This window comes from Colius striatus, chromosome 17 (genome assembly GCF_028858725.1).
Source record: "Colius striatus isolate bColStr4 chromosome 17, bColStr4.1.hap1, whole genome shotgun sequence".
Classification (NCBI taxonomy): Eukaryota; Metazoa; Chordata; class Aves; order Coliiformes; family Coliidae; genus Colius; species Colius striatus.
Genome location: NC_084775.1, coordinates 6,229,144 through 6,250,973, shown reverse-complemented (window position 1 = coordinate 6,250,973; position 21,830 = coordinate 6,229,144). Strand labels below are relative to the sequence as shown.

The window sequence follows — 21,830 nt, the reverse complement described above, 5'->3', positions numbered from 1 at the left end:
GAACGCGGCCCCGCCGCCCCCGCCCGCCTTTCCCTGTCAGGCGCCGCGCGGGGGAGCCCCGGTGCGCGCACCCGCCGCCGCGCCTGCGCGCGGGCCATTAAATGGGTGCGGGGCGGGCAGCGGAAGGCCCCGGTTACGGCGGCTGAGGAGAGACAGAGTCGGGCGAATAGGGAGAGGGCGCGCGAGCCAGCGCGGAGGGGCCGGAGCCGCGCGAGCGGAGGCGGGCGGGGGACGGCGCCGGCCCGGGGAGCGTGTGGCGCGAAGGGGGGGCGAGCGCGGCGCGGGGCGCCGCCGGCGGGGCGGGCAGGGGTGAAGCGGAGCCGGTGGCCGGGAGCAGGAAACGCCGCGGGCGGCGGTAAGGCCTTCAGCGGAGCGGAGCGCCGTCGGGAGCCCCGCCGCCGGCGCGGTGAGTAGGGCTGCCTGGGCGCAGGGCTGGGGGCGGCGGGGCCGCCGGGGCAGATGAGGATCCGCTGAGTCACTTGTCCCGCCGCCGTCCTCCCCCTCGGCTTCGGGACCGGGCCTGGGCCGCGTAGCCCCCGCCGCCACGCGAGCGGCGCCCGTCTCCTCTGGCGGCCGCGAGAGAGGGGGGGGGGTGTCCCGGCAGCTCCCCGGCTCTTGTTTTCTCCCGGTCGTGCCCACGGAGGGATCTTAGTTGGGCGAAAGCTGCTCAAAGGCAGGGCTGCTGTTGCGGGACAGGTCCGGCGGGGCTCCGGGAGTGGGCCGAGTGTTTCAGCGAGAGCTACTCGGCAGGAGTCGGGGAGGCTACAAGTAGGAAAAAGCCGCTGTTGGGGAACGTGTCTCTTATTGTTTTATCGAAACACTATATAGTCCTAGTCTGATAGGGAAAAAGGCACCCGTTAGAAAACTGCATTTTCAAATCTGACTGCTTGTTATTTTGCTTTTTTTGTTAGATTCATGGTCAAAGGCTTTGAAGTAACCATGGATAAACGAGGAGGCATAGCAGAAACTGAAAATGGCGATGCTTTCCTGGAATTGAACAGAGTTACAACAAAATACCCACATCGTTACACAAAGGTTAGTTCTCTCTCTTTAAAAAGTAGTATGTAGAGCTGTTGATCACAGAAATAGAGGGGGAGGCAGTAAGGTGAAGGCTGAAGAGCCTTGGCCTGGTTTAGGATTTACAAGATGGTGTAAAATGAGCAGCTTGTTAAATGTGATGTAGCTGTGCAATCCAGTTCTTGATATACTTTTGATTCCCACCACCTTATTTTAATATTTGAGCACCTCACAGCTTCTGTTAGAGAGATTGTGGGAGAGACTGAAGTATGTTGTTCTACCAGCTTTCTCAAACACTTCTGTTTCATAGTTCTACTTCTAGCAGTCTTCCTTTAAGAAGTTGACCAAAGTGATTCCTTACAGTAGGTGCTGTTTCCTTGGCACATATAGCCCAGCAGATCTTATCAGGAGCTTTAACATGTTTACAAAGATGTCTCTTTTTTAATCCTAGGATTGTTCATATTTGGCTGCTGGCACTTATGGCTAGTGTTAAAATCTTAACACAGGTGTTTTTGTTTAGCTTTGAGACCTAAATGTATGTATGAGTGGAAGAGCAATAACTAAATACCCTGAGAATAAAGATTCCCTCAGTGCTAAGTGGGTTTGATATACTCTGGTGGTTAAGGTTCAGATCTTGTTTGGGCTTTGGTACCACTGCAGAAACATGCTTTTTGAAAGAGACTTTAATGGTTGCTGATTTTCCTATTGCTGAAAGCTGTGGGAACAGGTGGTCACTGCTTTGTGGAATTCTGCTAAGATACTCTGCAATAAATGGCCTGAAATGTGGAACAGGGAGAGACAGTGGGTTTGTTGCTGACTGTTATCTTTCTTGAGGAATTCTAAACTATTGACTTTCTAGTTGGTTGTTTCTTAAAAGAAAAAAGAATTATCAGTGTGGCTGTGTTATGTTGAGATAGTAGGGTTAGTGCATTTGAACGAGACATCAACAATAAACCAAGCTCTTCAGAGTTGGCAAAGGCTATGTGGGAATAGCATGGCTTTCCAATTCTCTAGCTGCTTAGAGAAAATGTACACTTGACCTTCTAAAATGCGAAGCATGCTATTGTTCAGACTTTATTAAATGAACAACAAATTGAAGGAGTGAAGCTGTGTTTAGACTTTTGCTGCTGGATAAGAGATATCTACTTCTTCAGTCCTATCCAATTCCTCTCAAGAGAAGTAACTGAATGCAGTTTCAAATTCTGCTTGCTCTTTTGGGCAATATTCAGCTGGTGCTGATGGTAACTGTACACTGAAACAGATGCATTTGAAGCTTCAGCTTTATTAGTATAGTACCTATACTATAGGTACTATAGTATAGATCTGGTCAGGATCAAGCTGCAGAACTAGTGCCAGAAGTTGTGTTTATTTGTTGGGTCCTAAGGAATTTAAAGTGAAAAACCACCAGTAATCTGTTTTAAAATATCTTGCATCATTTTTTGTAAGTAGTATCTCAAATATAGCTAGTTTAAGGTGCTCATGTAATCAACATTGCAACACATTCTCACATGATCCAGATCCAATCCCAGATTAGGAATGGGAGGAACACTGTTGCAGGATGTATGTATTTCCTTTTATGGTGTATACTAATTTACTACCAGTAGGAAAACAATTGGCTCATACTATGGATCCCTCTAAACAGTGGGAATAATACTGTTTAATTAAACAGCTAAACACACTTCCACACACTTAAAAGTACCAGCGTGTGAATTAAACAAAAAAAAAGCCTAAATCACACTCTGGAAGCATGGGTGTTAATCTCCTCTGTTGTGAAAGTGTTATATAGTCCAAGCTGCATCTTTTCTAGTTCTTTGGAAGCTGTTGCTCCAAGGGTGCACAACTAATGAGTGAAAGCCAGGAAACAATTCAGTTTTTCTTCACTGAAGAATTGCAATAGGATCTAACTGAAAGACTCTGGACTCCCTCTCGTGGCCGATGACACAAGTCTTAGTCTGGTGATGGACAGTGCTGTTAATGCTTGTAATATCTGCATCAGACTATAATGATATTGCACTACTGATATTCCTCATAGATCAAGGTTTATTTTGGGAAGCTGGGGGCAAAGAGGCCAGTCTCTCCCCCATAAATTGAGCTCTTTTTGCTAAAGACTAGTACAGGATGATGCTTGGATATGCATGTATGTGTGTGCATGTTAAGGTTTTGTCCAGTTACCAAACTGCCATCTGGAAACTTTCAAGTATCAAGCTCACATAGCTAATGAACCTATTTTAATCACATGAAGATAATGGTGTAAAAGCTCTAAAGGATATTGTATTCCTGGGGAAAAAGATGAAGAGCTTTCATTCAGTTTGGTGGTATGATGTCTGCTGTTAGGACTTCTTTATCCTTCCAGATGCCCACTGTTCTCTGTACAGTTCTGAATTCAGTACAGCTGGGAGTGAGGCAGATTGAGTAAAGGTAATTGAGGGAGAATGGGTGAATTTAATTAGGAATGTGCATCTTGACTGCAGCCAGGTTAATGATCATTCAAAGCACTGATGATCCCACCTTTAATAGTGGACACTGTAGATTGATTGCTAGTCTGCCTCAAATGATTAACTGTTGAAGTGTGCAATAGTGAACTAAGGACCAAAATAGGAAGGTGTTAGAAAGTAGGGAAAGTTAAGTATTCACTCAGCATGGATTTGGTGCTGGGTAGGGTGAGTAATTGTGTAACATAAATTTGGATATTTTGGAATTGGTAGTGGTCAGAAATGGCAAACTTGTCTGGAATTTCTAGCTCTACATTTGTAACTGGTATTGTGGTAATACCACTTTTTTACCTGGTGAATCTTGTATAGCATTAAACATAGCAATTTTGATTCCATGTGGGGGACTTGCTAGCTCCAGTATTAATGATGTCTGTCTTGCTTGTACACTGGACTGTCCAGGGAAGCAAATAGGTAAACATGTATGATGTGAACAGCCTTTGAAGGGTTAATGAGGACTGAACCTGACCTAGGCAGGTACAGTCCTTCAAATAAGTGTTTGCTCAGTGGCCACTGGTAGGAGAATTGAAAAATAAACTTGCTGTCTAATGTCAACTTTTCACCACAGTACTTCACAGAAAATGAAACAATGTATTAGGAAACTCTGCTAAATTTAAACACTAAACTGATCAGAGAGTATTGAATAGATATTTTGGATCACTGACTCTCCTCTGGGTCATAATTGGAAATAACTTCTTCCTTTTTCTAGGAAGAACTGCTGGATATTAAAGAGCGTCCCTACTCCAAGCAAAGACCTTCTTGTCTCTCTGAAAAATACGACAGGTATTTTCTTGATTATACAGAAACTGTAAATGGTTGTTTGAAAATAAAAGTTTCAGTTGCAGAAAATTCTTAGCTTAAGAGTGCTTGTGTTGCAAGATATACGTGCTCCAGGATTTAGTGTAATACTGTTTTCAGAAGCACTGATCTACTAGGGAAGATTTAATGCCCTACCTAGGAATACTGTCTTTACTGTTCAGATTAATTGTGCATGTAAGCAGGAGACAGAGGTAAAACTTTCTGAATGCATAAGAACAGTGATGTGATTTGCTTGAGCTGTTTTTCGGTATACCAGGCAAACTTCAATATCTATTGGGACAACATGTCCGTATGTTGTCTCTTATCTCATGCTGAATATTGTATTCCTTTAGAGAAGGGATCCAGAGTACCATGTATGAGGTTGAGTAAGGGAAAGATTTAGAAATTAGTATATGGAAGATGTTTCACTTGTACAGGTTGCTAGTCGCTGAATCCTAGGTTCTCAGTAGCCATACTGTGAATTATTTGTTGGACTACAAGTAGCAAACAATCCTACAATTTTATTTTCATAGTGATGGTGTCTGGGATCCAGAGAAGTGGCATGCCTCTTTATATCCGAGTTCAGGAAGAACTTCACCAGTGGAAAGCTTTAAAAAAGATTTGGATTCAGATCGGACTCCTCTTATGCGTAGGATAGTAGGTAAGAGCTCTTACAGCACAAGGCTCAAAACTGAACATAGGCTGTTGGCAAAACCTTTCCTTTGGCATGATGCAAATGAGACTAAACAAGATCTCTGGAAGTTGTTTGCGTAGAATGTCAAGGAAATCTTGGTTGCTTCAACTGTACTCTAGTTTCTGGTATTCTTGTGACTGTATCCAAGAACAAATGTAGGTAGCAGTTGTTACGACCTACTTTTCTTGCTGTGTAGTAGTAAACATGTATTTAATAAAGCAAGTGCAGGGGACAGTTTCCCTACAGTTTGAGACTGATTACTTGAAATGTCTATGGTGGGAAACAAAGTTCTTCCTAGGACACTGCAATCGTTCCTCAATATCCACCTTGTTTTCCTCTGTTCTTCATGTGCTCTCAGCTAGATTAGCTTCGCAAAAATAAATAACATGTTTTCTTTCAAAAGGTTCTGGGATAGCAGCAAGGTGATAAACAGAAGGCTGTTAAACAGATAACTAGCTTATATTGACCAGTATGTTAAATTCGGTGCTTTTTGTGTGGTCTTTCTCCTGTAGATCCAAGAGAGCGAGTGAAAGAAGATGACTTGGATGTCGTCTTAAGTCCGCAAAGACGAAGCTTTGGAGGCGGCTGTCACGTAACAGCAGCTGTGAGCTCCCGCCGGGCAGGGAGCCCGCTGGAAAAGGAGAACGATGGTGTTCGTATTATTGGGGGCCGCAGGATTGGCAGCGGAAGAATTATCTCTTCTCGTAACTTTGATAAAGACCACCGGGGTGGTGAGAAAGACCTACGTGATTCTAGAGATGCAAGAGACAGAGACCGTGAGAGGGACTACAAAGATAAACGCTTCAGGGTTAGTTCTTTCTTTTCCCGATACATGGAAGCCTTTGGCCACAGGGGCGGGACAGCTGCTTGCAGCAGTGAAGTTTTCCATGTGAGTAGGCTGTTTCTTAACAGCACCTTTATGGTGTGAAGGGTGAGCACTCAGTTCAGTTTTTAGTCCTTCAGATAGCCCAACAGGGATGCATCTAATACCATGGATCTTACAAACCTTGCCTGTGACAGACTTAATAGCAAGATATTCAGAAGTCTAATAGTTTATTTGTAGTTTTTGATGTGGCAGTTGTCAGGAAGCATTGTGTTTAAACTCAGCAGGTGGAAACTTTCCGTGCTTTTAGGCATGGGTTTTGTTTTGTTTTTTTTTAAGGAGGCACCAGTAGCCTCCCTCTCAGGAGACAAAGCTGAGTTTATACTGGTTCTTGCAGACCAAGAGCCTTCAGTTTAATGAAGCAGAAATTCAGCAGTGATATTTAAAATACAGAAAGCTTACTGAGCATGCAGAGTGTGCACGTAAACCTTAATTAGGACACCAAAACTGGTGTGAAAAGGTTGTAATTTGCTTTGGAGATCGGGGGAGGAATCTTACGAAGCAGTATCTTATGGTTGTTTTTAATATCTCACTTCAGAGGGAATTTGGTGACAGCAAACGTGTCTTTGGGGAGCGGAGAAGGAATGACTCTTACACTGAAGAAGAGCCTGAGTGGTTCTCTGCTGGTCCTACAAGTCAGTCTGAAACCATTGAACTCACAGGCTTTGATGATAAAATTTTGGAGGAAGATCACAAAGGGAGAAAACGTACAAGGCGACGCACAGCCTCACTGAAAGAAGGTAATGGCAGATTTAACAAAAGCTCTGGTTGTCTGTTGGATGTCAAGGTGGTTGTTACAGATCCAGCAAGTGTAAAGAGTAATGCAACTTACCAGCCTTCATCTTAAACTTACATTGCTTTTGGTCATCCTGAAACATTAGATGTAAGGCCCATAACTCATCTTTCAGATTGTGAATACCTTTTAGAGAAACAATATTTTATCATTTAAAGGCAGAACTGAGAGGCAGGGGAAAAACCTTTCATGGATGTCAAATGGTATTGGGAATCTGTAAGCTATTAAAAGGGTCCATTTCTGTATGTTGCTGGGTGCCAAAGGCTTGATTTAAGCTAAGCTCATACTCTGGGGGATTTTAAATATTTTTTCCTTATAGTAATAATATGAGGAATGCAGACTTGGATGTACAACTGCCAGTAGTACAGCTGCCAGTAATACAGCTTTAAGCTGAATTTGAAGACCAAGTCTAATGACTGCAGACAAATTCAGATAAAGTCCAATTATATTATTATTACCACTGAAAAAGCTGTAGTATGAACTTCTCTGAGGCAAGAGAATATGACTTCTTAGTACTAGAAATTCTGTAGGTGGACAGCATGAATAGTTCAAGCTTAGTTGTGTATTCATTTAACTAAAATGTACAATTTCAAGCTTACTAGGTTTGTAGTCACACCACAGATTTTTTTGAAGCACCCACGTGATCTTTTTGAGTCCTTCAAGTGGCCTGTGCTTTGCTCCTGCAGGAGCAATATGTGTCATGTATGAGAGTATTAGAACCCTGGTCCAGCTTTCAGGGAGTCTGTACTCTGGGGCACCTGGGATGAAGGCAAGAGCTGCCTAAGGGTTCTTGATAATACAGCACCAGCTGTAAACTTACTGTACAGTGGTATCTGCTTGGTGTGACTTAGCACCTGATGTGTTCCAGGTACTCCTGTGTTGACCAGGATACCATTGTTAACTCATGATTCAGTGGCAGTTCTTACTTTCTTGAAGAAGATAATCTTAATTACAGTCAGGAAGCTCTGTGCTAGGAGTTCTAGTGGATGCTAGTTTCTGTTGTGGCAGACTGCAGCCAGCACAACATAACTAGTGAAATACCACGAGTGGTTAAATTACTCTGGTCCTGTACTTCTGATTACTGGGAAAATGCATTGACTGTTAGGTACTACTCCCACTGGAAACAGTCAATACCTCAGCAATCACTTGGTTTTTCTTTTTAAGGGATAGAATGCAATGGTGGAGTGGCAGAAGAGGATGAAGTGCAAACTGCCCTTGCCAGTGAAACACCAGCAGATCAAGAAGTTCCTAGGGAAGCTGTTTTACCAGAAGCAGCTCCAGGAGAGTTTGACTTCAATGAGTTCTTCAACTTGGATAAAAGTGTTCCTGGCCTGGCTTCGGTGAGGTGTTTGAGGTTTTTTAAGACTGGCTTTATTTCTGAGAAGCTTTTTTGCTTCTGATGCATTCAGTGAAAGCTAAAACTTCTTACTTTATATAAGTTGCATTATGCAGTGTGCAAGTTCAAGATGAATTTGTAGAGATTTAGCTTTGGGGTGTTAGGCTGCTACTTTTAAAGTGTTACACCTGAGACTGGCTCCATTTCCAAAGAAAGTGTATGAGGCAAACTAGTTGATTATTTTTCAGAAGATTTACTGCACAAGTTCAGTCTAGTTGAAAACAACCTTTTGCAGTAAAGTCTAAGTGCAGCAAATGGATGTTTCATGCAAGCTTCCTGGAAGGCAGTAAGCCTGGAGACACCTCATGGATACTGTTTGAGAGGCAGTTTTATCTTTACAGGACCAGTAATGTGGCTGAAAGGATGTATGTCTGAGAGGGTTTGAACCTTTATTACTTAAACCTCTGAGCCTAATTCATACTAATTCATAAACTGCTGCTGTTTGTTCTGACCTCTCCATCAGTAGAAAGAAGAGCTGTTCTTGACTATTCTAGGTGGTATAGCTGATTAGTAGATAGAATTTGAGTTAAAAGGCTTAGTGTTGTAGAAACGTAAGTGTGTTCCAAAAGTGTTCTGACCAAAGAAACAGACACGATAAAGAGTTTAGAAAGGTTAAGATTTAAAAAAATAAACCCTGACCTCCTCTTCAATGAGGAAAAGCTGCTTATGTTAAAGGCTCATCATACTGTGGCAGTAATTCAACACATACATAATGGAGAGTTTGTTCTCACTATAGATGTGAATGATGTGGCTTTAGACTTAATCTGATATTCCAGCTTATCAGCAAGATAGATATTCCTTTCAAAAGTAGGGAATTCCCAAGACACAAAATCTGTTCATGAAACTTCAGGGGGCGAATGTTCTAATTTGTCAAAGTTTCAGACTAGCCAGATGACTTAATGTTTTTTTCTTTGATATGTCTGTGACAAGTGTTACAGTAGATGTGTACATTTCCTGACACAACTCTCTTAATTCTTCTGTTAGATTCAAACAATCAGAGCCAAGCAGATCAATAGTATCTTGTTTTTGCTGTTGTAAATAGTGTTGAGTGCCCCGTATTTCAGAGAAAGCAGCTGCTCTGGCAGGAAGAAGCTGTTCTTCCTTTTATCTAAAAGCAAATGTGCTGCATGGTGAAGTAGAAAGAGCTTTAGTTTGAGTTGAATTTTATAATGTGCTGGCTTTAAATGCTTGTAATGATTACCAAAGAAGTAAACAGACACTATAAACTGCAGCAACTTCTGATGAGCTACATGCAGTACTACTCAGTGACCTCAGCCTTCCTGGAGGGGGAAGGTGCTAGCTGCCAGAGCTTTGCTGATGACACACACTCTCAACTGAAGAATGCAATCCTCTGCTTATTGCCAGGATGCTTCAGCATGTAAAGTGCAAGCAAGGAGCCCTTAGCTCAGTGGCTTCTGCTCCAGCCCTTGTGGGATGCTTGCAAGTCAGGTTGTAGTCTTGGCACTTAATTCCCAGGCACCATCCTTGGCCAGTGCTGGAACTAAACTGAATCATGGTTGCAAAAAATCCAACAGCTCAAGGTGCTCCTTCTGTGCAGTGAGAGGGACCAGCCCTGAGACATCTGTCAACTACTGGTTATTATGATTTGGTTTTAATTCCTGTAGCAAGTGATTTTTACTATTTTTTGGCACATGCACTTGAAAGTGGTGTGGGTAATGGTCTTGGGAGGCTCTGATTCTGCTGTTTCAGTTAGAGATTTACTCAGAACAAATATTTTTGATATAAATAGAAGATGTATGATGTGTTATAACTATGCAATTGCTGCCATATTAGAAGAAAAAAAGGCAGTTCAAAGCTTGTAGACTGGGCAGCATCTAGTTGTTTGTAGCAGAGGAATCTTGGTTGCACAGTAAGCTTCTCAAAGATGTTACTGGTCTTGCTTCTGTTAAGATTATCTTCTTTCCTTTTTTTTATCTCCCCCTATAACCTAGATGATAGAGGATGTGCTGGGGGAAGGTTCAGTGTCTGCCAGCAGGTTCAGCAGGTGGTTTTCTAACCCTAGTCGTTCTGGAAGTCGGTCAAGCAGTTTGAGATCTACACCACATGAGGAACTGGAGAGGCTAGCAGGTAAGACTATGGGACAATGCAGAGTCAGATTGCCTCCTTCCACATTCCTTTATCCTTGTGCAATAGAAGTGTGACATAAAGTTTTAGGATGGTGAATTCTCTCACAGTTTGAGTGCTTGACATTCTTTTGGAAGCTCTCAGAGCAAACAGCCATAAGTTCTTTATAAATGGTCTTGTTATGCTTCCTGATGATTTTCCAGTTCATCTTGGGCAAGGTGTATGAGATGACTTTTCAGTGACATATTGAAGTTGGTTACCAGTGTATGTTCATCTTGAGACATTGGGTTGGTAAACTGATGCCGTAGTGCTCCTGGTTTTGCTGTTTCAGGTCTAGAGCAAGCCATTCTCTCCCCTGGCCAGAACTCTGGAAACTACTTTGCTCCCATTCCATTGGAAGACCACTCTGAAAACAAAGTGGACATCCTAGAAATGCTACAGAAAGCCAAAGTGGACTTAAAGCCTCTTCTCTCAAGTCTTTCAGCCAACAAGGAAAAGCTTAGAGAGAGCAGTAAGTGGCTCTTCAGATATTGTTGCTTCTTGTGATGCAGTATCTCAAGACAAGAGGCTTGGTATTCTGGAAATTTTACCTGCTAAGTGCAGGAGCAGGAAGTATTATAGGTTTACTTACACTACTGAAAACCCAATAGCAGATCTCAGTTGTGTCAATACCATCGCTGATTCTTTTCATCCTAATCACAGGATGACATCAGGACTTTATCAAATGGCTTTACTGGCCACTAAGCATCATGAGTTAAGAAGATGCAAATCTTGATCTGATTTTCCAGCTTGGTCCATGGCATGTGCACAAGTTTCTCATTACTGGAGACTGGTAATGTCAGCTCTGAAACAATGTGGCATTTAAACTCTAGCTTTACACAAACCTTAGTGCAAGTCATTCTTGCAAATGTCTGTAATGGGTCACACATCCATTGAATATTGGTATCTAAAGATGAACAGTGGCTTGAGGATGTCAATTTTTTTCAAATGCATACTGTAAACTTGAACTTTTCAAGACTGTTGCTGGCACTTGAAGCACAGTGGTCTGTGCCCATTGTTCAATGCATTAATCAACAGAGCTGCAACATAGAAACAGATTTGCCTTAGTTATGCCAATTTGGCTGGAATTGTGGGATTCCAGGGAACTTGGTCTGCTAGAATTTACTTCTGCTAGTATCAGCTGTTCTAAACAGAGTTTGGGGCTGACTTTAAACTTAATGATCAAGGGATTTGCATGCCTGGGCCCATAGCATGCATGAAGGGTACAGAATGCATGTGTTCTTTGAAATCTCAAGGTCTAATTCTGAATTGGTTTCTCTTTGGCAAGCAGCATGTATTGCCATGTAAACTGGCCTGAACAAAAAGTAATTCTACCGAAATTTGTGTCAAGTAGCTAGCAAGGAGAGCATCTGAGCACTACAAATGTTCTTAAGCATCCAGGCTGGGAGTAGGAAGTGTTGGCTAACATGTGAAGGACTCTTTCTTAATTTGACTTAAATAGAACTGCAAGTCTTTTCTGTGTTTTTCTTAGTCTGACTTTCCTACTAAAAGCTTTTTAAACTTTGATCCTCACAAACCAAAGATGAAGGAAGAAAAAATTATGGTGAATCTTCCATTCCCTCAAAAGTACCTGATGTGGGTCCTGTATTCTCATAGTGCTGTGCAGTTCTTCAGTGTTGTGGAGTTTTTCTCTCCACTAGCATCATATTTTTCCTCATGTTCCATACTGCATGTCTGCATCATTGTTTCTTTTCTTCACTTTCTTGCCCAAACTTCCAGTAAATCTTAATTCTTTGGGCCAACATCTGCTACAGCAAACCATGACATGCTCCTGTCTCTTTTTTCCCTTTTCTCTTAAGGTGTCATACCTTGCGATGTGTGTTAGCTGGTCCATAAAGCATGTCTAGCCTTGATGCCAGGCATTGATAGATACTTATGTATGTATACAAAAGAAAAAAAAAATCACTGCTTAATAACACTCCTACCTTTTATGGCTGTGCCAGTAAAATCTTTCTGTGGTGGCTTTAATTTCTGAGTAAAAAAATCTACTTCAAACTTTACGCACACTCAATGAGGTGTGTAACAGTCTCCAAAGTATCTAAATTTCCCAGGTATGTATTCTCTCTACTTGTGGTAGCTTCAGACAACTTGACGTTGCTTACACTGTGCTGCAAGATCATCTTGTCTCATGAAGTACAAGAGAAATTGAACTTTCCTAACGTGGATATTAAAACGCCAGTCTGAACACAGGTCAGACAGGGTTTGACAGCTAGTATGAATATCACAAGATAAGTTTTTGGCCGTTCCTTGTTTTTAAACAACTTGTATTCAACACCTGCACAAGAATTACTAGCTCGCTTGTAAACAGAGCGTGATGGTTTACCAGGATTTCTCCTGTATTTCTTAGCACATTCAGGAGTTGTACTTTCAGTGGAAGAAGTCGAAGCTGGGCTGAAAGGCCTCAAAGTGGATCAGGAGGGAAAAATTGCTACTCCATTTATGGCTGAGCAAATGGAGGAAGCACTGAATGTCACCGGCTCCAGACAGATCAAGAAAGATGGAGATATGACTGCATTTAATAAACTAGTCAGCAGTATGAAGGCAAGTGGGACTCTACCGTCACAGCCCAAAGTCAACGTAAGTAGCCCATAATTGGCTCTCCTAAACTGTTTTAAGATGTGGCTTATGAGCTGGAACCCCTTACAGAACACTTCGATAATATGTGAGCCATGACTGAGTCCAACAGCATAATATTAAATGAAGGCTTACATTTATAATGTTGTTTTTTGGAGGGGAAAGTAAGAGGAGTGCTTTGATCATTTTTCCTTTGGTAAAGTAATTAAGTCAGACCTTTTTTCTCTTCAGAATTTACAGGATTGACTTTAAATAAAGTTTCTGAAAGCACCATAACTCTAATATTATGTGAGAAGTCAAATAATTGCCATCTTGAAGTATCTTAGATATGTGGATATCCAATCCAATTGATTAATTTCTGGACTTAAAAACTTATCTGTCAAAAAGATCCTGTATGATGAAAAGGCTGAATCTTTCTAGAGAGGACATTTTGATTAGTGTCTAAGTGTCTCCTACGCTTGAACTCACCCCATCTGAATCTTTTCTAATAAAAACAAGAACATGGATAGAAAAGGTACTGTGTATAACAGACTAGTATAGCTAACATTTACCTGAATCTCAGGTGTCTTAGTGAAATATATCAGTGCATAGTCTAAAATTCGAAACTTGGATTTTGAAGCTATTAGTACCAAAGTAAAACATAAGTGAATACTTGTTAGCTGAAAGATTAACATTAAACGATGGATGACACTAAGCTTTAGACTGGAAGAGGCTGTATGAAATCTAATCTTGCCACTAACTGCCTAAGCAGTATGCCTGGCCCAGAAGCTACCAAGAACTCATTTTGGCACCAAAAAATACTTCTAACAACTGAGAAGTCTGAAACATCTGTTTTTTTTTCTTGTCAGACTATAACCAAGGACCTTTAGCCTCATCCCACTTCACTAAAAGATAATGAAGAATGTAAATTTGCCCTGTGAAGATTTTTTTTTTCCAGGCTGATTTCATACTTAAATTGAGACTTTCACATTTGTCTGCCTCTTTACACTGACATGCAATTTTGAGGCATAGAAGAATATCTCAATTTATCTGATATACAAACAATTTTCAGTTTGTGTCACAGTTTCAGTTGCCCACCAGGCCTGATGTTTCATCTCCACTCTACACAAGTATATAAATTCATACATTTTACTCAGACTTTAATAAGGCACATTGTACTACCTGTATGCAATCTAGCACTGGGCAGTTTCTTTACTAGGGAAGATTTGTGAGCCAGCTCAGCCCTGTACTTTGCTGGAATTTTACCTGTCTGATGCATGAACTATGGTACTACCAGAGCAAGTGAAGTCATTTCAGTCACTGAGACAACTGTGGATTGTCTCTTCATGAATTTGATGCTTGTTGTATCTATATCTAATTTACAGTGCTTTTATTTTCTTAGCAGAGCCTTGAGAGCCACCTAATGTCACCTCCAGAGATGCTGGGTCAGCCTCTAGCAAAGAACATTTTGCAGGTACTTCTTATTGAGGGGATAATTATACTGGGGATACTTACAAGTGTATCCCCAGTGAGAAAACAAATACGTGAAAATAAGACTGAAGGAAATGCTGAGAGCAGTGGTCCACCTTGTCTCTAACTTGCTATAATGTAGCCTGTAGCGTAGCAAAATGAGCTCACTTATATAAATTGATAATATTCTGAATGTTCTTTCATTGCTTATTCTTAGGAACTTCTCGGGCCACCCATTACCAGACCTGCTTCATCAAATGTCTTAAGTGGCCTGATAGGTGGTTTGGAACCTGCAGCCTCTCTGCTCACACAAAGAGCACCTTCTCCCCCTGTTCCACCTGTGTTCCCAACTCGAGCTGCTTCTGCAGATTACCTGCGCCACAGAATATCTTCACCCATTGGTGAGGCTGCTTGCAAAACAGTTTCTTTTTTATTACTTTCTTTTAAACAAGGCTTTACAGAATGATAACTTCTGGCACTTGGTGGGAAACTAGGCCAGTATCTGCCTCTTGAGTGCAAGATGCTTGTTACTTACTAGTCTCTAATAATAAATTAATCTCCAAGAAATATAGATGTCTGTGACCAGATCAACTAGACCTCACAGTAAATTCTGGTGTGGACTGATGTGCTCAGCTACTGTATATGAAGTTAATTTTCAGGGTCTATTTGGCCATTTGTATTGCAAAACACTGCTGGTAGCCTCTCTGTAGCTTCTCTGTGGAAACATAGGGGATGAGCTGAGAGCCTTCACAAGGAATCTTTACATCATGTAGAATTGTTTAACTTAGACATGGATATTGTCTATTTTTTTTTAACAACTAACAGTTTATTTCAACTCTTGGATTGTATTTAAATTATATTCTTTAGGTTTTGGACAAGGCTCTCAGCAATTGCTTGGTGATCCATTTCCAGGTGTAAGGAAGCCCATGAGTCCAGTTGCTGCACAGGTTAGATATTAAATGGTTTTTGCTTAAAGTGTATTCATCTCTTCATATTGCATGGTCTATGAGTAACTTGTAGAAACATATTGTTAGCTCTTGCATTCAGGTGTTCTCAATTCAATTCACTGAGTGTGAGCATGCAAAGTCTAATTTCAAACTCATTGCAATTAGACCCATTTTAAAATACCTCAGGTAGAGTATGTTTTTGAGACTTCTGTTGTCCTATGGGTAAAACAGGTTGCTGTTGGTGGGCAGGTGCTTTGTGAAGACTTTACTAGCTACAGCAGTAAATCTTCAGTAACTTCAAAAAAACCCAACTACAGGCTCTGATTTGTGTGTACTTTATACAACTCTCCCTCAGATGAGTCCCTTGGAAATACAGCAGGCTGCATTAGAGGGACTAGCGTTGCCACATGACCTAGCCATACAGGCAAACTTCTATCAGCATGGCTTTGGTAAACCACAGATGGACAAAAGCAGAGATGGCTACAGAAACAGGTGAGTGTCTGACTGCAAAACAGAAGATTTTTGCTGTCAGCTGATTTTTAATGAGTATTGTCTTTCCATTACCTGTTAGAATACAAGCTTGAGTGACTCATACTGTGCCAAGAGTAAAGCTGCTTGTTAACTAACTTCTGTCCATTAACAGGCAGCAGCGAGTGACAAAATCCCCTGCACCAGGACACAGAGGGAATGCATCTTCTCCAGCCCCTACAGCATCCATTACTAGCATGGTCAGTACCTAAAGTATAGTGAGTATAGGGAAAGCTGTAGAACTGTCTTCAGTAACTAGACTGTAGCAGTTGTAATTGGTGGGAAAAAGGGAGGTCAAAGAGGAGTTCATGATCATGTTATAGAAGACGCCACGTGATACAAGAAAGAATTGCTCTTCATACTTAGCAGTGTCTGTGCTTTAGAAAGCAGCCTTTTCCAACCACTGTTTTATCTAAAACTGAAGAAACACCCTTCTGAAATCAAAGGAAGATAACTGAAGACTCAGGCCCTCATGTCTCGCTACTGAAGTTTTCAGAATACAAGTGCTGAAAGCCCTTAGCCACTTCACAGAGCACTCAAGGTGTGAAGTGACTGACCAAAGCCTCTCTCTAGATTGAAGTATTGCCTAGGAGCTTCAGGGTCACTTAAAAAATCAGCAAAATCTCAAAGCCAAGCTGCTGCCTCACTGCCTTCCCTGCTATGGAGAATGTTGCTTTGATCTAAATTTTCCTAATTTGAAATCAGTCAAGTATTTGTTTGCCGCTCAAGACTGACACACACTATCAGCTGATAAATCAAACAAGTACTTTTGTGTACCAAACAAATGGTTTCTAGAGATGGTATGTAACTTTGAATGAGGGGGAAAAGTACAAATGAGGTAATAGTTTTTGCAGATCTGCCAGCCCTGAGGTAATACAGATAAGGCAGCTCTGTAGGAACTCCTCTTGAGCTGTTGTTCTGAACCAAAAGCAGAGAAAACAGTTGTGACTTGTAATCCAGCTCACCAATTTTGTTTCGAGCTTGTTAAGGTATGATTAACTTTGAGAACATATGCTAGTTTTACTAAAAGTATCAGACTTCTGCAAAAGCTAAAGAGAGAAGTGCTTAAACTGTAGAATAAGGCTGTGAAATGAAGTGAAGGGAAATCATGGGGACACAGTGGCTGATTCAACAGATACATAAATGGTGTGCTAGAATTGGTGTCCACACACTGCTAAGGTAGTATGGCCTTGGTAGTGAGCCACTGAGTAAGGTATTGCTTTTTACTATGTTCTCTGCAGCTATCTCCTTCCTTTACACCTACCTCGGTGATTCGCAAGATGTACGAGAGCAAGGAGAAAAGCAAAGAGGAGCCAGTTTCTGGGAAAATGAAAGTTGGTGATGGTAAAGATGAAAATCAGAGGCCAAATGAAGGTATTGTAATGGCTTTAAAGTAACACAAGACAGATTTGGAATAGAATCTAAGAGTTTCAGCACGTAACATTCCCAGGCTAACTTTAGACACTCCTGATTTGTGAAGATGAGCCTGTAGAGATGAGGGAAGGTTAGAGCTATGGAGAGGACAGACTTTCCAGGGCAATCTTCCAACAGTGTTGGGTTTAAATCCAAGGCCTGGACCAAAATTATCTTTGCAACTGGTGTTGCTGAAAAAGTATCTTAGTGCTAGTAACTACAGAGGTATCTTGTAGTTCCTATTGTACAGTTGACTTCTTTTCCTTTTAGCACTCCAACTATTGCTGTTCCCTCAACTGGTTGCAGATGATTCTAAGATATTTTCGGCCTTGTCTGACTTCTCTAGGTGGTCTGTGGCAGTAACTTCTTGAGGTGCTTTAGTGTTCTGTATCTTGCTAAGCAGATGTCAGACATGAAAGGCTGGTACTAAGCCCCAAACACATCTAAACTGATAAACCACGTTGGACTAGATTTCTGGCGTACTCCAAATTATCTTGTCTAGGAAGAATCAGTTGCACTGTCTATTGTCTTTGGGACTGACTTATCCATGCTGTCAATTTCTAAGGAAGAAATAAAATTAAGAGCTACAGGTGGAGATACTGCTGATTCTGATCTAACTTAAGCTTCCTGTCAAGGGATTTCTGTGGAAAGTATTTCTTCATTATTGTTTTGAAATAATTTGGCCAAAAGCATCCAGGAAACTTCTATGACTAAAGTTCAGCCAGTCCTGTAATCTAGCTGTCAAATCCAGTCATTAGCTCTAGTTTTCATTAGGTGTAATCTCTAGCAGTGGACTATAATAGCTGTATTCAATTCTAGCTACAGATAACCTACTGTCTAGTTCTGTGGAGAATGCAGATCAAGAAACTTTGCCCACCTTAGGTACCAAACTACCTTCACTGCAACGCTCTGCATGTTCCACACCTCTTACCCAAGCAAATCGTTGCACCAAAGAGCAAGACTACAGGCCTAAATCAACTGGTAGAAAGACTCCTACAATGGCCTCCCCAGTACCAGGAGGCCCTTTTCTTCGTCCTGTTCATCAAGTACCCCTTGTTCCCCATGTACCAATTGTACGACCTCCTCATCAACTGCATCCAGGATTGGTCCAGAGAATGCTGGCGCAGGGGGTTCATCCACAACATCTTCCTCTACTGCAAGCAGGTAATCCATACCTTTTTCTCCTTAAGTTAATGCATGTTCTCCATAAGCCTGACTTTGTTAGGAACAGCACAAACTGATGTTCATTACTGGTAATGTTTATTATATCAAAGCTTACTTTTCAAACTAGGCATTAAATTCCAACTCATCTTAAATCTCTTAATGTTTGTTTTGCTTTAAGTTCCTTATACATACCAGGTAAGATGCTCCCTTCCTCTTGTTCGACAGGTATGCTTCCTCCTGGAATGGACCTGTCTCACTTGCAGGGAATATCTGCTCCCATCCTTGGCCAACCTTTTTATCCACTACCAACAGCAAGCCATCACATCTTAAATCCACGCTCTGGGACACCTTTGCAGCTAGCAATGATGCAACAGCAGCTACAGCGATCAGGTAGGCTAAACCATACAACAGTGGGAGTTGCAGAACACTGACTAGTACACCCCAGGTACTTGTTGGCCTTTTCCAGTATACTGTGGTAGCAGGAAGCTACCTTGTTAATTTAGATACTCATCACTAATCTAATGTAGGTATCAGAGCAGCTTTGGCCACTGCAGGCTGTCATGCCTGAAGAAAGGCCTAAATGAAGCATTCAGTTTCAAGATATGTGTTGCTATTTACAGATCTGCCTTCTAAAGTGTGTGTGGTCTCTCTTTCCTTCCTGGGGGAGAGGCCTCTTGCCTCCCTCAAATAACATGCTATCTGGTGCTGGTATTCCAGTAAACACCTGCATGCTATCGTGTCCATAGCTGTTGCTGTCAGGTGGTTTGTGGGAGTACTAACAAGAGAATAAACAAGTGGGGCCTGGATATCCCAGGGCTAATAGACTGAGTAAAAGCTGCATTCAGCTCGTGCCTTATCAGGGGACCACTCTAGGGTAGATCTCTGTTGGGTGAACATACTACTCCACCTTTAATAGCTTTACACTTCACAGGCACCGGACCCCAGGGATCAGCCACTGGTGCACAAACAGCCCCTCAAAATGTGCTGCCTCGGACTGGGTTATCTCATGGGCACACACAGCTTGACCATCGCCCCAGCCAGAGAAGTGGCTCTCCCATTGGCCTTGCCAAATGGTTTGGTTCAGATGTCTTGCAGCAGCCTCTCCCTTCTATGCCATCCAAAGTCATCAGTGTAGATGAACTGGAATACCGGCAGTGAACAGTGACCACTGGGTGGGACGCTTGTGATTCTTTAGACTGGATAAAAATGTCCATAGTCAGGACTTCACCTCTGTTTGGTTTTTGGGGCTTTTATTTTTATCACTCTGTGCAAAATTTCTTTTTGAGATACTAAAGCACATGGCACCTGTCCTGGTCTCATGTCTGCATCAAGACTAAAGGATCCATTATGGCTTGAATAGTGAAGCCTGAAGAAATTTAGATGCAAGACAAAGCCAGTTTAATCCTGGAGGTTGTCTATTTTTTTTTTTGTAAGATATGTGAATGAAGTGCTGATATTCTCTAGTGTAGAGGTAGCAGCTATGGATTCCTCCTGCAGAAAACTAAATGTATAGACCCTTGTGTACAGACTTGTGTATAAACAATCTTTTGTACATATACACACATAGAATAGCCTTTTTGAATCTATACAGCTGTACATAAGAGTAGCTGATAACAGTTGAGCTTTAGTTGTGCCTATGGTTTGGATCTTTCTCCATTGTACATGTGGGACTTTCTTTAAGATTAAAGTTGCATATCCTAAGTGTGAGTGAACAGGATGAAGTTGCTTTGCCTTTTCTTGTTACTCATCTCTAGTCCTCCCTCTCACGTTCTTCTCTCATGTACCATGCACTCAATGTAGCTAAAGTGTCGAAGTGCAAAGCCCACATCTTGCTGTCTCTGTAGCAAAGGTCTGATTCCTTGTGTGTATGACTCTTGCCACCAAATGAGATAATTGTTGTCTTCAAACAGCCTTGAGGATGGGACCTGGTAGTGATGATAATGCCAGATCTTCAGTCTGCCATGTGCAGAGACTGTAGGTACTGATTGGTTGTGGCTCTTCTGAGAGGGCTGGTGCTGGTCCCTGTTTAGCTGCAGTATTTTCCTTGTTTTAATCTTTCAAAGCAGTTACTAAAGGTCATAAAAATGGAGCCTTTGAATCCTCACCCTTCAACTCCCCAGTCCTAGCTGTGGTATGTCCTACACTGCCCTCAGATCTAGTTATGGGAGTCCCAAGAACTGTCCTCAGTTCTGGTGTGCATCTGCTGATGCAGTTACTGTGAAACTTGGAGTCTTGTTCTGTGGCTTGAAAGGAGGAGGATGGGGTAGTTTTGTGATCTTGCTGTGTTTATTTTGTTTTAAAATACTATGTTCCTTTTAAGCCTGTTTAACTTTTCTGAACAGTTAAATGTTCTTGTCCATCCTTCTACTGCATGGTTCCTCACTTCACTTTCTCACTTGTGTCGAGTCTAGTACTGCTGTCATGTCCTCTGTCTAGCTTAGGCCATTGTGCTCTTTTTAAAAAGGTGAAAGCAAACCAAGAATTCTCATGGACTTGCTTTCTTAGGTCTCACTGAATGCAAAACCAACAGCAGGGGGGGAAAAAAAAATCACTTGACTGTATTATAACAATTGCCAGCATGCTGTGGTGGGTTTGTTTCAGTCTAGCAGAGACCATGTTGTACAGAAGTAGCAAGCTGAACTCTGCAGTGTGGAATCTGTTGGGAGTTACCCATCCTTCTAGCAGGTTTTTCCCAAAACAATCTCTGTAAAACATGCAATCACCAGCTTGTCCTTGTAAGATTGTTTTCATACTTTTTTAACTTGACACTTTCCCAGTAACATTCTGTAAATAAAGTTGATTCTACCAGCTGTCTGTATCAACTGCTCCTGAACTAACTATAATGTCACTATTGATGAACTTTTAGCCTTTATCTTGTACAAGGGTAAACTAAACCCAGCTGCAGAAAATGTCAACTTTGGTTTATCAAGGGGCGAGAGGGACAGTCTGCTTTGAAGGTAACCAGCCTTGCTGAAGAAGCTGAGAGTTGCTACATCTAAGTGGTTTTGTACAACCTTGGTTAAGGGCAAGGAACAAGATTCCACTGTACTAGAAGAATTTGTAGAACTACCTCACTGTAAGGAAAGGGAGGAGGAGATTCACTTTTCTTAACTTCTGCACCCCAGAACATCTGCTTCTTGCAGGAATTTACTTCTAAGCATAGAAAAAATATTAGGTAAAAGGCTGAGAGTAGGATCAAGGCATTGAATTGTTTATCCAGGCTCAGTAGCAACCACTGTGCCAAAGATTTCATGCTTGGTTGGCTCTCTTAGGAGAGGCGGTGTTTTTGACACATTTATGTACCCCTAGGAGAGCAAATGCCAGAGGCTAATGCATTTTATAAGCTCTTTCCTCATCTTGGAGCTCTAACTCTGTTCTTTTCTATTTAAAAGCATGGGTGGTGTTGCTTTTAGAGCAGCCTCTTTTTCTTGTCAACTTATTTGACTTCTCTAACTTAAGCAGGAAATTCTTTTAAGAAAACTTAAAAGCTTCCACTTGCTAACACAGTAAGACACAAGCATCTTCTTTACTTCCTGTACT

The 21,830-nt window shown here is 41.7% G+C and overlaps 1 protein-coding gene across 5 annotated transcripts; it reads left to right on the top strand.

Annotated features, from left to right (window-relative positions):
- Positions 1-291: 291 nt before the first annotated feature.
- EIF4ENIF1 (eukaryotic translation initiation factor 4E nuclear import factor 1) lies at positions 292-21,108 on the top strand. 5 transcript variants are annotated; one of them, XM_062010053.1, is made up of 19 exons: positions 292-406; positions 912-1,035; positions 4,216-4,289; positions 4,838-4,965; positions 5,511-5,806; positions 6,420-6,621; positions 7,845-8,014; positions 10,023-10,158; positions 10,487-10,666; positions 12,563-12,792; positions 14,171-14,242; positions 14,456-14,639; positions 15,106-15,185; positions 15,541-15,677; positions 15,829-15,913; positions 16,955-17,087; positions 17,946-18,290; positions 18,516-18,680; positions 19,222-21,108. In XM_062010053.1, exons 2-19 carry the CDS (start codon positions 916-918, stop codon positions 19,446-19,448), a joined length of 2,964 nt encoding a protein of 987 aa, XP_061866037.1. In that variant the 5' UTR covers positions 292-406; positions 912-915; the 3' UTR covers positions 19,449-21,108. The 5 variants fall into 5 exon arrangements, with proteins under 5 accessions (XP_061866037.1, XP_061866036.1, XP_061866038.1 ...); XM_062010052.1 differs by having other exon boundaries at positions 7,839-8,014; positions 14,174-14,242; XM_062010054.1 differs by having other exon boundaries at positions 7,839-8,014; positions 18,009-18,290.
- Positions 21,109-21,830: the final 722 nt, after the last annotated feature.

What these genes read in the sequence shown, in the direction of transcription:
- EIF4ENIF1 (XM_062010051.1), top strand. Translation starts at nt 916, where the DNA reads ATGGTCAAAGGCTTTGAAGTAACCATGGATAAACGAGGAGGCATAGCA. An exon ending in CTCTCTGAAAAATACGACAG is followed by an intron (nt 4,290 to 4,837) that starts GTATTTTCTTGA and finishes TTATTTTCATAG; the next exon opens with TGATGGTGTCTGGGATCCAG. An exon ending in CGTCACAGCCCAAAGTCAAC is followed by an intron (nt 12,793 to 14,170) that starts GTAAGTAGCCCA and finishes TTATTTTCTTAG; the next exon opens with CAGAGCCTTGAGAGCCACCT.